Genomic DNA, 17,852 nt, shown 5'->3' on the forward strand with positions numbered 1-17,852 from the left:
GACATTTATTAAACTTAAACTTAAACTTTGGTTAACGCCTACGAATACACGACATGCCCACACTAGCATGCATACGTGATACATGCATGTAAATAGAGACAGAAAAGAGCTGATAAAAAATAAAATGGAAAAGTTTGAGACAATATCTGAAGAGTTGTTGTTACGGTTCTTCGAGCTCACTGTAGAATTCTTGATTGTAGGTAGATCTTGCTTTTCGTTGGAGCCTAGTATTCTTAAACCTTGTTTGCTGTAGGAGACTTTTCTCTCTTGGGGTTCATGTGTCTTCAGTGGATTCAGAGGCTTGTGAGAAAGAGATGGGAGCAGTCAGACAGGCAGGGTGTTTTCTTCAGTCTAGGAGCATTCTGCTTTCAGCAGGCTCTCAGTTCAAACGATACAATTCAGAAACCCCAGGTTGCCAAGCAGGTTAGTCATGTGACTAACTGCTCTGACCACGTCTTGGCTCTGTGTGTTGTATCATCTCAGCAGGGATGGAATGCGCTTCCTTTCCTTCAATATCTGTTAGTATGTAAATGTTTTTTTCCAGCCAAGGTCTGACAGCCCTTGCAATAGGCCTTCTCTTCTTCCCAGCAACAATTTGAAATTTAATGTCGATGTGGCAAAATTATTATGCCTCATTCTTGGCAGGTGGGGGCCTACATGACATTAGGCACAGCAACAGTGGGTTTCAGTTCCACCAGGTCCACCTCATCCTACTCCTTAGAATGGACTGTCAAGTGTCCTTGTGAAAACTTGGGATGGGATTGGTAGAACACTTGGAAAGTTTTTGATGATTCATTCAGGTGTGAAGATTGGGGTCTTGTTGGGAGACCTGGCTCTCAAAATTGAGAACTACTGTCTCGTATTCTTACGGGGATTGTAAAAAGGTAAGCTAAACTGGTGCAAGACTTTCCCTTGTGCATCCCACTTTACTATTGCAGCTGCACCTTCAGCCACCTGGGTCTCACACTTTGGAATTGTCCTCTAAGCTCCTCTGCTTCACCTCCCTCTCCTTCATTTGCATTCTCCTTAAAAACCCACCTGTTTAGCAAAGCATTTGGTCATCTTGCCTAATCATCTTTGGCTTGGTTTGCATTTTTTTTTTATTGTACCACGTGAAGCACCTTGGGATTTCTTTTTGTCACTAAGGACACAATGTAACATAAGCTGTTGTTATTGTCACTGACATAGATGCGACTTTTGTCACAATGGCACTAACCCTGGTCTGCATCAGCTGGGGAGCAATTTGTGAGCCAAATTTTTGATCAGTGACTTCCCCCAATGCAGTTACAGTACATGGCACATCACCTCAATCTGATACTTTTGGATTGAGCAAGGGAGCAACCACATAGATGCCAGCACTTCAGAAGGTTCCAAACAGCAGTATGGGAACTGAACGCAACCTTTGTCTGAAAATTCACTGGCAGGTCCCAGATTTAAGATGATTGTTTAGCAGCTCTTTCAGCCATAGAATCATAGAATTGTTACAGTATAGAAGAAGGCCATTTGACCCATCATGTTCACGCTGGCCCTCCTAAGGATCAGTTCACGTACTGCTACTCCCCTGCCCTCTCCCCACACCCCTGCACTTTCCCCCTCTTCAGATATTTAGAATGTTTAGAAAATGTAGAAAAATTTACAGCACAGAAGGAGGCCACTCTGTCGATTATTTCTGCGCCTACCGAAAAATGAACCACCCAGCCAAATCCCATTTTCCAGCCTTGGTCCGTATCCCTGGAGGTTACGGAACTTCAGGTGCATATCCAGACCCCTTTTACATGAGTTGAGGGTTTCTGCCTCTACTACCCTTTTAGGCAGTGAGTTCTAGACCCCTACCACCTTGTGGGTGAAAAGGTTTTTCCTCATCTGCTCGCTAATCCTTCTACCAACCAATGTAAATCCTTGCCCCTAAGTCACTGACCCCTGTGTTAAGGGAAATAGGTCCTTTCCATCCACTCTATCCAGGTCCCTCACAACTTTGTACACCTCAGTCAAATCTCCCCTCAGCTTCTTCTGTTCCAAGGAAAACAGCCCCAGCCAATCAGTTCCAGATATATTGTTGCTGGTAATGGTTGTTAGAAATGTAAAAAAGAAAGGCTTGCATTTATATAGTGCCTTTTGTGGTCTTAGGACGCTCCAAAGCACTTTATAGCCAACCTTTTTTTTGTTCATTCGTGGGGTGTGGGCGTTTCTGACTGGGCCAGCATTTATTGCCCATCCCTAATTGCCCTTGAGAAGGTGGTGGTGAGCTGCCTTCTTGAACTGCCGCAGTCCATGTGGGGTAGGAACACCCACAGTGCTGTTAGGAAGGGAGTTCCACAATTTTGACACAGCAACAGTGAAGGAATGGCGATATAGTTCCAAGTCAGGATGGTGTGTGACTTGGAAGGGAACTTGCAGGTGGTGGTGTTCCCATGCATTTGCTGCCCTTGTCCTTCTAGGTGGGAGAGGTCACGAGTTTGGAAGGTGCCGTCTAAGGAGTCTTGGTGCATTGCTGCAGTGCATCTTGTAGATGGTACACACTGCTGCCACTGTGCGTCGGTGATGGAGGGAGTGAATGTTTGTAGATGGGGTGACAATCAAGTGGGCTGCTTTGTCCTGGATGGTGTCGAGCTTCTTGAGTGTTGGAGCTGCACCCATCCAGGCAAGTGGAGAGTATTCCATCACACTCCTGACTTGTGCCTTGTAGATGGTGGACAGGCTTTGGGGGATCAGGAGGTGAGTTACTCGCTGCAGGATTCCTGGCCTCTGACCTGCTCTTGTCGCCACGGTATTTATATGGCTACTCCAGTTCAGTTTCTGGTCAATGGTAGCCCCTAGGATGTTGATAGTGGGGGATTCAGCGATGGTAATGCCATTGAATGTCATGGGGAGATGGTTAGATTCTTTCTTGTTTGAGATGGTCATTGCCCGGCACTTGTGTGGCGCGAATATTACTTGCCACTTATCAGCTCAAGCCTGGATATTGTGCAGGTCATGCTACATTTCTACACGGACTGCTTCTGTATCTGAGGGGTCATGAATGGTGCTGAACATTGTGCAATCATCAGCGAACATCCCCATTTCTGATGTTATGATTGAAAGAAGGTCATTGATGAAGCAGCTGAAGATAGTTGGGCCCAGGACACTACCCTGAGGAACTCATGCAGTGATGTCCTGAACCTCAGATAATTGACCTCCAACAACCACAACCATCTTCCTTTACATTTGGTGTGACTCCAACTACTGGAGAGTTTTCCCCCTGATTCCCATTGACTTCAGTTTTGCTATGGCTCCTTGCTGCCATACTCGGTCAAATGTTGCCTTGATGTCAAGGGCAGTCACTCTCACCTCTTCAGTTCAGCGCTTTTGTCCATGTTTGAACCAAGGCTGTGATGTGGTCAGGAGCTGAGTCGCCCTGGCGGAACCCAAACTGAGCGTCAATGAGCAGGTTATTGCTAAGCAAGTGCTGCTTTTTAGCACTGTTGATGACACCTTCCATCACTTTACTGGTGATTGAGAGTAGGCTGATGGGGCGGTAATTGGCCGGGTTGGACTTGTCCTGCTTTTTGTGTACAGGACATACCTGGGCAATTTTCCACATTGCCGGGTAGATGCCAGAATACTGGAACAGCTTGGCTAGGGGTGCGGCAAGTTCTGGAGCACAAGTCTTCAGTACTATTGCCAGAATATTGTCAGGGCCCATAGCCTTTGCAGTAACCAGTGTCTTCAGTCGTTTCTTGATTGGGGTGAATCGAATTGGCTGAAGTCTGGCATCTGTGATGCTGGGGACTGCAGGAGGAGGCCGAGATGGATCATCAACTCGGCACTTCTGGCTGAAGATTGTTGCAAATGCTTCAGCCTTATCTTTTGCACTGATGTGGGCGGCACAGTGGCGCAGTGGTTAGCACAGCAGCCTCACAGCTCCAGCGACCCAGGTTCAATTCTGGGTACTGCCTGTGTGGAGTTTGCAAGTTCTCCCTGTGTCTGTGTGGGTTTCCTCCGGGTGCTCCGGTTTCCTCCCACATGCCAAAGACTTGCAGGTTGATAGGTAAATTGGCCATTAGCAATTGCCCTTAGTATAGGTAGGTGGTAGGGACATATAGAGACAGGTGGGGATGTGATAGGAATATGGAATTAGTGTAGGATTAGTATAAATGGGTGGTTGATGGTCGGCACAGAGTCGGTGGGCTGAAGTGCCTGTTTCAGTGCTGTATCTCCAAACTAAATGTGCTGGGCTCCCCCATAATTGAGGATGGGGATATTTGCGGAGCCACCTCCTCCAGTTAGTTGTTTAATTGTCCACCACCATTCATGGCTGAATGTGGCAGGACTGCAGCACTTAGATCTGATCCGTGGTAATGGGATTGCCTAGCTCTGTCTATTGCATGCTGCTTACGCAGTTTGGTATGCAGGTAGTCCACTGTTGTAGCTTCACCAGGTTGACACCTCATTTTGAGGTATGCCTGGTGCTGCTCCTGGCATGCCTTCCTGCACTCTTCTTTGAACCAGGGTTTGTCTCCTGGCTTGATGGTAATGGTAGAGTGGGGGATATACTGGGCCATGAGGTTATAGATTGTGGTTGAGTACAATTCTGCTGCTGCTGATGGTCCACAGCGCCTCACGGATGCCCAGTTTTGCATTGCTAGATCTGTTCGAAATCTAACCCTCCATTGTGTTGTCTGGCATTATCACCATGCTAAATGGGAATCGTCAATGTGAAGGCGGGACTTGGTCTCCACAAGGACTGTGCGGTGGTCACTCCTGCCAATACTGTCATGGACAGATGCATTTGCGGCAGGCAGACTGGTGAGGACGAGGTCAAGTATGTTTTTCCCTCTTTCTGGTTCCTTCACCACCTGCCACATACCCAGTCTAGCAGCTATGTCCTTTAGGACTCGGCCAGCTCGGTCAGTAGTGGTGCTACCGAGCCACTCTTGGTGATGGACATTGAAATCCCCCACCCAGAGTACATTTTGCGCCCTTGCCACCCTCAGTGCTTCCAACAAGTGGTGTTCAACATGGAGGAGTACTGAGTCATCAGCTGAGGGAGTGCGGTAGGTGGTAATTAGCAGGAGGTTTCCTTGCCCATGTTTGACCTGATGCCATGAGACTTCATGGGGTCCAGAGTCGATGTTGAGGCCTCCCAGGGCAACTCCTTCCCGACTGTATACCACTGTGCCGCCATTTCTGCTGAGTCTGTCCTGTCGGTGGGACAGGACATACCCAGGGATGGTGATGGTGTCTGGGACATTGTCTGTCAGGTATGATTCTGTGAGTATGACTATGTTAGGCTGTTGCTTGACTAGTCTGTGGGACACCTCTCCAACTTTGGCACAAGCCCCCAGTTGTTAGCAAGGAGGACTATGCAGGGTCCACAGGGCTGGGTTTGCCGTTGTCATTTCTGGTGCCTAGGTTGATGCTGGGAGGTCCATCCCGTTTCATTCGTTTTTATTGACTTGATAGCGTTTAGATATAACTGAGTGGCTTGCTAGGCCGTTTCAGAGGGCATGTAAGAGTCACCACATTGCTGTGGGTCTGGACAGCAAATTTCCTTCCCTAAAGGACATTAGTGAACCAGATGGGTTTTTATCCCAATCGACAATGGTTTCATGGCCATCATTAGACTAGCTTTTAATTCCAGATTTATTAATTGAATTCAGATTCCACCTTCTGCAGTGATGGGGTTCGAACCCATGTCCCGAGCAATACCCTGGGTCTCTGGGCTTCTAGTCCAGTGACAATACCACTACGCCACCGCCTCCCCAATTAAGTACTTTCGAAGTGCAGTCACTGTTTTATGTCATGCTGGTTGACACTGAGGCTGGAAATAAGTGGGGGAATCCCTGCCAGCAGCAGCTGCAAAGCAAATCCAATCTATTTTTGTGCAGTATGAGGGCATTCCACCAATACTAGATTTGTGGAGGGCTGAACTCAGTGAGTGTGGCACACGAGTCTGTTGTGCCGGGACCGGCACGGAGGCAGGAAGCGGCTCCAGGCTGCAAAGTTGAAAGGCAGACGGCAGTCATGACAGGGCTCACTGTTGCCTTGCAGAAGGGTGCAGGCAGCAGATCAGAGGGCTGGCAGGGTTAATGGTGCAAGCAAGTGGCCAGACAGTATACAGGAAGGCAGGTGAAGTGCTATGTTTCAAGTACCCTTTTTTCGATTTCTTTGAATAATTATCAACATTAAGCAATGTGCAACCGCTTTGCTCCCAGCAGCTAATCATTTATGTGCACCAGACAGTTTGCTCTTCCTGCTCTCCTGTTTGAAAATTCCCTGCAGGCTCTTCCTCAGCCCGTTTATAAGCTCCTCTAGGAGTTTAACAGGCAGTTAGTTGGAGACAAGTGGGTTACTGGCTCCGCAACCCTTGTCCACTGTTTGAAAATTGCAGCATGTTCCAGAGGCATTGACATCCAGAGACACCTTCTGGGATCACAGTCTTCAATTCATATCCACAGCTATGCTTGTCCCCAAAGTGCTTTGAAAATCCAGCTTATGAAATCGATCTGATGAGGATACGTGTTTTTGAAATTGGGGGGGAAAATTAACCAAAGCCTCCAAGGCGGAGCTGCCATATGTGGAATGCAGAGAGGTCACAAGGGGTGCCTTTGATGCCAGGGCCCTACATTAAAAAAAAACTCTTTATAAGGAGATTGTATTTTTTTTGACTCTCATCCATTGCTCACCATCCCCCCCCCCCCTCCCCAACTTTAATAACTTGCATTTATATAGCACCTTTAATGTTGTAAAACCTCTGCGCTCCACAGGAGCATTATCAAACAGAATTTGGCACTCAGCCACATGAGGAAATATTAGGACAGATGACCAAAGGCTTGGTTGAAGAATTGGGTTTCTTAAAAGTGGAAAGGTAAAGAGGTTCAGGAAGGGACTTCTGGAGTTTAGGACTCAGGCAGCTGAAGGCATAGATGCCAATGGTGGGCACAGTGGTAATGTCAATGGAACTAGTAATCCAGAGGCCCAGGCTAATGTCCTGAGGACACCTGTTCAAATCCCACCATGGCAGCTGATGGAATTTAGATTCAATTTGTTAATAAAAATCTGGAATTGAAAGCTAGTCTCAGTATTGGTGCCATGAATCTATCATCGATTGACACAGAAACCCATCTGGTTCACTAATGGTCTTTAGGGAAGGAAATCTACCATCCTTATGTGGTCTGGCCTACATGTGACTCCAGACCCACAGCAATGTGGTTGACTCTTAACTGCCCTCTGCAATTGCCTAGCAAACCACTCAGTTGTCTAGGGCATTAGGGATGGTCAACAACTGGTGGCCTTTCAGCGACGCCCAGATCCCATGAAAGAATAATCAAAAAATTAAAATCAGGGATGTGTAGGAGACGAAAATTGGAAGAGTGCAGAGATTTTGGGAAGTTGTAAGGCTGGAGGAGGTTACGTAGATATGGAGGGGCAAAGCCATGGAGGGATTTGAAAACAAATATGTGAATTGCTAAATTGTGGCATTGCCAGGTCAGCAAACAGGATTAACGGGTGAATGGGACTTTGTGCGCATTAGGAGCACAAGCCAGTACTGGCAATCTCTGAAAGATTGAGAGAATATGCATCAAAGAATTGAAATGCAATACTTGTGATTATTGTCTATGAAGTTTTAGTTGCAGCAGAGTATTTACTTGCATATTTATCAGATAAGTAACTGTAATTTTTCTCCTTTTCAGCAAGCACTTATGATGACCATCGTAAATTTGGCTCAAAACTTTGTAGGAAGTAACAATATAAGTTTGTTGCAGCCAATTGGTCAGTTTGGTACTAGATTGCATGGTGGCAAAGATGCTGCCAGTCCTCGTTATATTTTCACTATGTTAAGGTAAGCCAAGAAAGTTGTTTAGAAATAAAAGTACCTAAATGCTGATATGAAAATGATAGGTTCTTGTTTCATGTGTACACATTTTGCCATAAACTAACCAGTTTTTCTCCTTAATACTGTTAGATGTGGTGTTCCAGACTTTTATTGCATTTTCGTTTTTTTGTTTTGCAATTTAAGAATTTGTTGTTTGTGCATTTTGTCAATATTACCTTTTACATTTCTTTCTAGCCAGTTTATACTCAATGCTTTGACGAAACTGTATGCAGTTGTACTTTTAGAATGTTTCTGTTGCTCTAATTATGCAGAAACGTGATTATTGAATTCTTCAAAATCAGTTTGTTTTTCAGACAGTATGTGGTTAATTTACAATATAGAGCTAATTTTTCTGAATATTAATGTATTGAAGTATCTTAATTTTGAGGTTAAACTTGTTGTATTTGTTTTTAGTCCATTGGCACGTTTGCTTTCCCCTCACATGGATGACAATTTACTGAAGTTTCTCTATGATGACAACCAGCGAGTTGAGCCCGAGTGGTACTGTCCCATAATTCCCATGGTTCTCGTTAATGGAGCTGAAGGTATTGGTACAGGATGGGCTTGTAGAATTCCTAATTATGATACCAGGGAGCTTGTCAACAATGTCAGGCGTATGCTGGATGGCCTGGATCCCCTACCTATGGTAAATAATGGAGAATATATGTTATTTGTTAAACTAATTTTTTTGGCATATTTTGACACATTGCCATGTTTTATGCACATGTAAAATATGTGTGTTTTACATAACTTTGGACTAGTACAACATTTTGTTCAAGTATATTTTCTGATAACAGAGGAGACCTTGTAAGATATAGGGGATAAAATTGGTCTGCACTAGTATGGGCATGTAATGAGTTGGCATCCCATTTTACATTACACCTGTTTTCTTCTCAATTGCGTTTAATAGAAAAGAAAATCGGGTACCCTGTGAAACAGGCTGTCGACTTGATATTGCTCCAATTTGTACTACTGGTACGGACCAGTTTCCGTCCCACAATGTTTTGAGATGAGAACCACTAGTATAGCATCTTAATTCTGGAAGCCTAGCCAACTCTTTTCTTAAAGTGAAAAACTTAGCTTAGAGATATTTTATCTTGAAGACAGATGCTGTAGTATGTTCTTTTCTGTTATTGGAAAATGAAGTGTTAGCCTTGGTGGCATCACACTAAATCAGGGTTATTGTTTTAAGCCCAGCTGCAAAGACTTGAGCACGTAATCTAGACTGACACTTCAATGCATTACTGCATACGGTGCCATTGTTTAGATGAGATATTAAACCGAGCCCCGTCTACCCTCTCATGGATGAAAAAGATTCCATAGTACTTTTCAAAGAGCAGGACGGTTCTCCTTGTGTCCTGGAAACATTTATCCCTCAGGGACTATTATTAAAGCAAATTATCTGGTCATTTATCTCATTTCTGTTTGTGGAAATTGGCTGCCTTGTTTTCATACATTATAACAGTGGCAATACTTCAGAATGACTTCATTGGTTGTGATGCACTTTGGGGTATTCTGAGGTTGTGAAAGGCACAATGCGAATACCAGTTTGTTCTTTATTACTTATTCTGTTATGGAGAAATTGCCCTTTATAAATCTGAAGGTAAACTTACTATTTTAAATAGTTTTCAATAGGATTGTTTGAGTGAGACAGTTAATTTGTTTGAAAAGATACAGTGCATTTTTTCATGGCAACAGTATATTGTTCATTTACACCTTTTATAGTTAATTTATAAATGTTTATAACATGTTGGATCTTGTTGATTTTGAAAAAGCTTTGTACACATTGAGATTACAAAGAAGGCCAACCAATAACTTTAGGGTTTAATCTCTCATTCTTCCCATTCTGTTTTGATTCTCTAGCTTCCATGCTACAAGAACTTCAAGGGAACGATTCATGAAGTGGGCCAAAACCAATATGTTGTTAGTGGTGAGATCTTGGTTTTGGATCGGAATACAATAGAAATTACAGAACTTCCAGTTAGGACTTGGACACAGGTAACGTGCACAATTTTGAAGTAAGTTTTAATATGGTAGTAATTCAGATATTGATGAAGTCAGTAACTTCTTGAGAATATTGATACATCCATGCCCATTTTATTTCTCTAGAGAATATGGATAGCTACTCATCTCTCATTAAAGAAGGATTGTGCTTGAATAGATCCACACCCTCAGGGTGTGGATAGGGGCACCTGAGTAGGTTGAATTGTTAATTTGACAACATATTGAGTTTTTTAATCTAAATATTTAATTTTTCCTTTTTTTGTTTTATTTCTTTGTGTACATCCCTGGTCAACTAACTGGCTGAACAGGGTCCTGGACAATGCCTATACAAATTCTGTAATCTGTTAGCAATTATTGCTCTTTGGGGAGTGTTTCCATGTGACTATAGTTCTTTACTTATTTTACTGAAAGGAGAATTTAAGACAGACATTTCTTGCTAAACTGTATTGCCAGTTATGGAGAAGGTTCTTAGCAAGTACTTCTGTGCTGCAACATATGTATTGAACCACGAAGTTTTTAAGACCTGTAAAAAGAAATTCATTAAAATGGCTTGCGTTTCTGAAAGAAGAATGAGGTGTCCCTGTTAGTCAAATACATTTTCTTTTAGCATGTCACACCGATTTGGGAATTAATCTTTTGAAAATATTTTTCTTGTATGTGCGTGCTAATAAATACTTACGCTGTATTGTTTTTTTTCCCCCTATAGGCATACAAAGAGCAAGTTCTCGAGCCTATGCTCAATGGGACAGAAAAGACACCAGCTTTGATAAATGACTACAAAGAGTATCATACTGATGCTTCAGTCAAGTTTGTGGTAAAAATGTCAGAGGAGAAACTTGCACAAGCAGAAGCTGCTGGCTTACACAAGGTGTTCAAACTACAAACGACACTCACTTGCAATTCTATGGTAGTGTCCTTTTTAAAATATATATAATTTTTATGTAAATTATTAAATGCTAGATATATTTTTTTAAATGTTCAAACAGCAATAACATTATGATAATTACAGGTACTATTTGATCACATGGGTTGCTTGAAGAAGTATGAAACTGTACAAGACATCTTGAAGGAGTTCTTTGATCTGCGGTTACATTATTACAGTCTGAGGAAAGAGTGGTTGTCAGGAATGCTGGGAGCAGAGTCTTCAAAACTAAACAACCAAGCTCGGTTCATTCTGGAGAAAATACAGGGAAAGATTACAATTGGTAAGGATAGATTAAATAAAAATTTCCGTAATAAAATTTTCAAAAATTGGAATTTTGTATAGTAGTAGTTGCTGTTGAGCAATTGTTTGCAAGTAAAACCATTCTGACTAAATTATCTGAACAAAGTTCCAAGCTATGCTATCTCAGTCAGAAGCCCCTTGGATTCTTGCTGTTATTCTTAATGAGTCAACTAAAGTAGTGAAGGAAGGGATACGTATTTTCTCCTCTTCCTTCTCCTTTATGAACCCATCCCCTCCACCCTTGTTGATCAGATACAGATGAGCCTGAAAATGTCATATAATGAAAAAGAGAAATGGGAGTTTAAACTAGGATTTAAACTGGAGCCTTCTGGTTACGAGCCCAGCAGTGCAGCTACTAGATATTTCATTGTCATATTTTCATTTGTGATTGTCAATTATGATTTGCTAGATTGCTGATCAACCCTTTTAGTTCCTAAAAAGTGTAGCGCATTCCCACTTGCTAACTAGTGTTTATACAGTTCTTGGAAATACATAAAGGGAATAATCTAGGACAGGTTCCCAAACTCTGAGGGAGGAGAGCACAATGAGGCTATTTGGGTGGGGGATGTGGCGAGGCATGAGGACGACGCTAGCTGTAATGCACTAAGAGGTAATGTCTGCAATACAAATTTTCTTTATTGATGGGGCTGTAGGACTTACTTCCTTCAGCCTTCTCAACGAGAAGATTTCCAGACTTTGCTTTCTCTCCCAACTCTGGCATCCTCCACAATCAGTTCCAGCTTGCAGGTATTTTCAGTGTTCCTCGGTATAAATGTGGATCACACAGCTAAAGAAAAGCTGTTTGCCTCCTGACCTGCACCTCTTTGCAGCACAAATTTATTTTATGCAAGTGCTCATGAGCCTTTGAATCCCCACTGCCACAAATAAATAACTAAATTGCAGCAAGGTATTGGTTTCCTCCCTGCCCAACCCCATGACTTTGCTTTAAAAATCTGTTGAAAAGTTTTTTGCCCCAGGTTCTGCTGTTCTGTGAAACATACTTTTTGTTTTTGCCCTGCATTGAATTCCTAATGAGCCCTCAGGACCCACCATGTTTAGACGCAATAGTTAAATAGCCATTCTTTTAAAATTTTTCACTGCCTTCAAAATAACATTATTCCCAGTACTTTGCACATTTGTGAAAAGTTTGCTTATTTTAACCCTGCTTGGATTTTCTTACTGTTTAAATTTTAAATTGAGAATTAAATTAATAATTGCATCCAAATTCTTGGAGTTTATGCACAAAAAACACATTTTACCTCCTGCAAAGCGACTCAATTATGCATTACTCTCTCTTCCACCTGCAAACACTCTGATGCCTGACCTGTTGTATTTCCATTTGTGGAAGATTGTTCATCAAGCACCCTGCTTGCAATCCCAAAGAGAGGAGATGCCTGCAGTTTTCCTTTCAGAGAAGTTGCTTGCACTGCCATTAGCTGCTGGAAATACCCCGGATCTGCTCCTGCCTCACTGCTTTTATTTCAAAATGATGCTGGCAAAGTGAGAGCATATCCGAGCAATTTCCTGGCCGGTAATTATAATGATTGATTGATTGGATTTTACTATTAAAGCCCAAAAGTGTAAGGGAGTAGAATTAAAACTGGGGAAGTGATAAAACTGCTGAAGTTTTTTCGGTTACCAGCTGTACCAAACAGACCTGAATTTTGAATAATTACTGTTTCTTAGAAAGAGAGGTCCTGTATTAAACATGTATTTCCAAAGGGGGCTCAGCAAAAACGTTTGGGAACCCCTGGTCCAGGATATCCTTCTTTGGTACAATTAATAAAAGACCCTTTAATAACATTGGTCACATATTAAAATCTTGAGTTTACATTTTATTGTTTACATTTTGTATGTTGTAAACTGAGCTGTCATTTTTTCATTCACCTAATTTGGGAAAAAATAGCATTGTATAATGCTGCTTCAGTATTGAGCATAGCCCTAGCTGTCCGTCTTGTTGCTTGTATTCTCCATCTTGTGTCCTCTGATATTGAGATTCATAATCCGTTAATCTTTTTTCTACGTTTCAGTTTAAAACAAAATAATCAATTCAGCTGTCAGAAAACTAAATTATAATTATGTAAGATTATGGCCCGGATTTTGCTGTAGTAATGATGAAGTTGTTGGTGTTTAAATAATTAAATTAAGATGGCTCTTGGGCAGTCAGCTCCTTTGAGAGCTCCTCACTGTTCACCTCTATCCGTGACCATCTGCTGCCATCCGTTGCTCTTTCTCCTCACTAAATACTCTCTTCTACTGTTTAAATTCCCCTGATTCTAACAGTGGGTGCATTTGTAGCCCAAACTTCAAGTTAACTGTTAGTTTAAACAGCCTCTGTCTGCTGGTACAAACCCCATCCCTCAACCTTACCTTGTGAGCTCTGGTACAGATCTGGATAAGACATGGATATGGTTTTTCTCTCAAATCTGGCTTCAAATTGCTGGCTTCACTGGATATCAAGATCATGCTTCTGCGCTGGACCACATTGCAAAAATGTAAGACTCTGCTTCCGTCTATACTCTGCTGCCTTTTTTTGTTTTTCTGATCTGTGAGCTGTGGAAAAGATCTGGCAAAATCTAGATCTTCTTTGAAACTTAGCTTCAAATTTTTGGACTTATCTCAACATCAAGAAAACGCACTTGCTCTGGACTACACTGGTTAAAACATAAGACCCAACTTTGCCTCTGAATTGCTGCTCTGTTATATTTAAAGTAACATTGATTAGTTTCTTGCCCTTCCCGCACCACTGCTGTGATTGAGAGACTTCAGTCTCCTGCTGAGCCTGTGACTGGCCACTGGTTATACTGTTTTTTTCTGCTTCAGCCTATTCCTACCAGAAAATCACTTGCCTGTGCTGAGTTAGCTCCTCAGCTCAGACTGACCACCTGAAGGCATAGTAGGTGGAGGTTTCGGAGAATGGAGGTGGGAAGCAGCGACCTGTAGCTGCTCCCTTCGCACACCTGGAGGACAAGGGGGGCGCAGTGGTTAGCACCGCAGCCTCACAGCTCCAGGGACCCTGGTTCGATTCTGGGTACTGCCTGTGCGGAGTTTGCAAGTTCTCCCTGTGTCTGCGTGGGTTTCCTCCGGGTGCTCCGGTTTCCTCCCACATGCCAAAGACTTGCAGGTTGATAGGTTAATTGGCCATCATAAATTGCCCCTAGTATAGGTAGGTGGAAGGGAAATATATAGGGACAGCTGGGGATGTGATAGGAATACGGGATTAGTGTAGGATTAGTATAAATGGGTGGTTGATGGTCGGCACAGACACGGTGGGCCGAAGGGCCTGTTAAAGTGCTGTATCTTTAAACTAAACTAAACTAAACCTACTTTTGTGTGGGTCTTGGGCCCTGCCGATTGGTGCCTTAAACATTAACAACAACAAGAGCTAATGACTAAGGGAGTAAACGAGACAAAATCTGAGTGGAGTCCCATTTGACGGTTGGTGTTTCCTCAAGTTAGCACCTACCAGCAACTCCTGTAACCAAGGTTGAGAGGGGGCTGCAGATGCTAGGTAAGTCTGTACCTCCTAAAACCATGCCTAGGCTACACAGCAAACAAAGTTAACCTTTCGGCTTGGAAGCTGGAATGTGTGGACTACAGGCTGAATTTTTTGCTGCCCGAGCGGGTTGGATGGTGGCATGGGGGCGGCGTAAAATTGAGCGGGAGGCTCGGGAGGCCTTCCTGCCCTGCTGCCGCCTCCGGCCAACTTTATGGCGGTCGGGCAGTGGGGAGGGAAACGGTTTAACGGCCACTTAGCCCTCGCCCGCCTTCACGGGTATTTTACCTGTGGCAAGTGGGCGTGCTGGGGATGTGAAAGGCTGCCTAGCGATAGCTGCCGGCCTTTCCGCGTGCTGGGCGGTTTGGGGGGGGTGCCATGGCAGTTGGGCACAGGGTGCCTGATTGAGTGCCGCCCCCACCTCCCAATCTACCCCTGGTACCCAAGACGCCCCCCCAAAACGACTAACCTTGCCTCGCTGACATGACTGATCACCCCACCCCCACCCCGCAGCGAGGCAAGCCCAACTTGTCTGAAATCCTGGCTCCATGGCGTCGGCTGGGCTGCAGTCCCAGCAGTGGCCACCACTCCTGGTGGCGCTGCTGGGACTAAGAGCTGCTGGCCCGCTGATTGGCAGCTCACTGAGGCGGGACCTCCTCCCTCAAGCGGGTGGAAGTCCTGCCTCGGGACAATTAAAGCCTGGGGACCCATAAAATGCGGGTCGGATCCCCGGGCTAGGCGGATGCGGGTCCGCCACCGACGTTTACACCGGTGGCGAAGTCCCGTCCACCTATGGTAAAATTCAGCCCTACATGCCCTGGAACGAACAACGAACTACACTCCACAGCAAGTGTACGCAAAAAAACCATGATTGACCGTGAGCTACACAAACTTGGTATTGACATTGCCGCTCTGCAAGAAACCAGACTAGCCGGCACAAGCTCTATTCGAGAGGCTAATTACACCACCAGCTTGCATGGAAAGCGTGCTCAAGATCGCTGTGAGCATGGTGTAGGCGTCGCAGTGAGTAACTGGCTGATGCCGTCAATTGAGCCACCAGTAGCAACTTCGGAGTGCCTCACCTCCGTGCGGTAATCATCTGGTGGAGGTATAATCAACAACATATGCGGCTAAGCACCGGCTCTAACAACTAACAGCAAAGTTCAGGCTTATATAATAGGAATATTTCAGTTTTGGTAGTTGTATTAAAAAAGCTATCCTGGAATATTTTGTTAATTTTCAAAGTTAGATTTTTTTTGTTGTTGAAGGAAACAAGTGTTAGAAAGATTTGGAGGCAAAATGTTATGTTCTTGCATTGCAATGTTAGCTGTAGCTGATGGATTGTCTTTATCGCAGACATGAAGAAACCTGAGAATATGGGCAAACTTATTTGTGATTCATGCAATTTTTTTATAATTTCTCTTTAGAGAATAAATCAAAGAGGGATCTTTACCAAATGCTGATCCAGCGGGGCTATGAATCTGATCCAGTCAAAGCGTGGAAAGAAGCTCAAGAGAAGGTAAAATGCTGCTTTCCCAAAAATATGTTCAGCAATACTTTAAACCAAATGTACGTCATTAAATTGCCTATTAAAACTATAATTTAAAAAAATTATTGTTTAAAAATAGAACTGGTTGATGGAATTTCTATATTTTGAGTAGGTTCATGACTGTGAATTCTCTGTACGGGAGTTCCCAATCTCAGTTGTTCAACTGTGAAAAACTTTGGCACACCAGTCATCCAGAAAACTTTCAAGCATTTTGTAACAGCCAAATTTTCAATGGCATTGGCATTCCATTATGGTGCAGGCAAAAAACAAGTAAATTGATGGTTAAAAACAAATTGATATATCTTAACCATTTAAGATATTTGCTCATTTAGCATAATCCAGAATTTTTAGATGCACTGATGTCCTCAAAGTGATTGGCAGAAGGTAACTGGTAATTTTCAGGGAAATATACAAAATGTATTTCTCAGATGATACTGACATGAATAAGGATTAGTTGAAAGCCTAAATGTTTTGGGGAGTACATTTCATTTTGACTAAGATCTGCAGGGGTTATCCAACTTTAGCTGCTGAAAAGTCAACACGGTTTTGGTCGATGGAATGATTTACCTTTCAAAAGGGATGACAGTAGTAGAAAAACTTTATTTTCTCCTCTTGCATCCGCCCCTCTGAACCCAGGAGGACAGATTCTTTGCAGTGACTTTTTGTAAGCACTGAACAAAACCAAACATTGTACTTGGTAAAGATTCACAGCATTGGGTGGGAACTTTGTGCCAAAGCTGCTCCAGTACACTTATAAGGAGTTGATTATGGCAGAAGCATGGAATGCTATCATCTACCCACCCTTTTGGTCACCACTGGTTTGTAGTTGAGGAAAAAATAAAAGACAATCAACCACAATGTAACATTTCTGTCTGACTTGAATTGTATTTCAGATCAAACCTCAAATATCTGCTAACTATAAGTGCTACATGAAGAGAGCTTGGGCAATTTCACTTCAGTTCTTACTGGTCATAGGTACACAGCACAAAACTGCCCTTTAATTTAATCACAGATTGACACTTATGATTTATGTATGTTCAAGAGCTACTTTGGAAAATTGTTCTGTAATGCCACTTCAAGTCCAGGTGCAAAAAAAAGAAATCATCTCGTTTACCTTCTGGTGCAGATTGTACAGTAGCCAGAACATCATAAAACCATGATGTGGTTCATGACAGTAACCAGTCAAAGTACAGCTGTTTAATGGATGAGGCAGTTCTGTGGAGGCCAGTGTTACATCTTTGGGTCTTTTCTCCCACTTGCTCCAGATTTTTCCACAACTCTATTTTAAATCACTTGTATGTGAGTTCCAACTCCCTGTGCTTTAAAGGACATCGTCACTAGCCTTAATATTGAGGTAAACTTTGGTAATAGGCAGAAGATAATGAACAGCTTTCTTGTAATTATTTTAGCTGCTGGAATTAATCTCCACACAATTTCTTGTAAGTCTTCAACGAGCAATAGGGAATCACAACGTTAAGATTTTGTTTTAGACTTGAACTGTTAAGTGAATTTATTCATCAAAATATGAGCACACAAATATCTAGCAGTCATAGAACATAGAAACATAGAAAAATAGAAGCAGGAGTAGGCCATTCGGCCCTTCGAGCCTGCACCACCATTCAATATGGTCGTGGCTGATCGTCCAAACTCAGTACCCTGTTCCTGCTTTCTCCCCGTATCCCTTGATCCCTTTAGCCCTAAGAACTATATCTAACTCTTCCTT

The 17,852-nt window shown here is 43.1% G+C and overlaps 1 protein-coding gene across 2 annotated transcripts in view; it reads left to right on the forward strand.

Annotated features, from left to right (window-relative positions):
• The window catches only part of top2b (DNA topoisomerase II beta), a 251,137-nt gene that overhangs the window by 136,439 nt on the left and 96,846 nt on the right, over positions 1 to 17,852 (forward strand). For both annotated transcript variants that reach the window (XM_068059910.1, XM_068059917.1), the window contains exons 20-25: positions 7,674 to 7,822; positions 8,270 to 8,501; positions 9,719 to 9,853; positions 10,566 to 10,766; positions 10,869 to 11,064; positions 16,008 to 16,099. In XM_068059910.1, coding sequence (XP_067916011.1) covers positions 7,674 to 7,822; positions 8,270 to 8,501; positions 9,719 to 9,853; positions 10,566 to 10,766; positions 10,869 to 11,064; positions 16,008 to 16,099 — 1,005 coding nt within the window. The remainder of the gene's footprint in view (positions 1 to 7,673; positions 7,823 to 8,269; positions 8,502 to 9,718; positions 9,854 to 10,565; positions 10,767 to 10,868; positions 11,065 to 16,007; positions 16,100 to 17,852) is intronic.

The sequence above is a fragment of the Heterodontus francisci genome, chromosome 2 (genome assembly GCF_036365525.1).
Source record: "Heterodontus francisci isolate sHetFra1 chromosome 2, sHetFra1.hap1, whole genome shotgun sequence".
Taxonomy (NCBI): Eukaryota; Metazoa; Chordata; class Chondrichthyes; order Heterodontiformes; family Heterodontidae; genus Heterodontus; species Heterodontus francisci.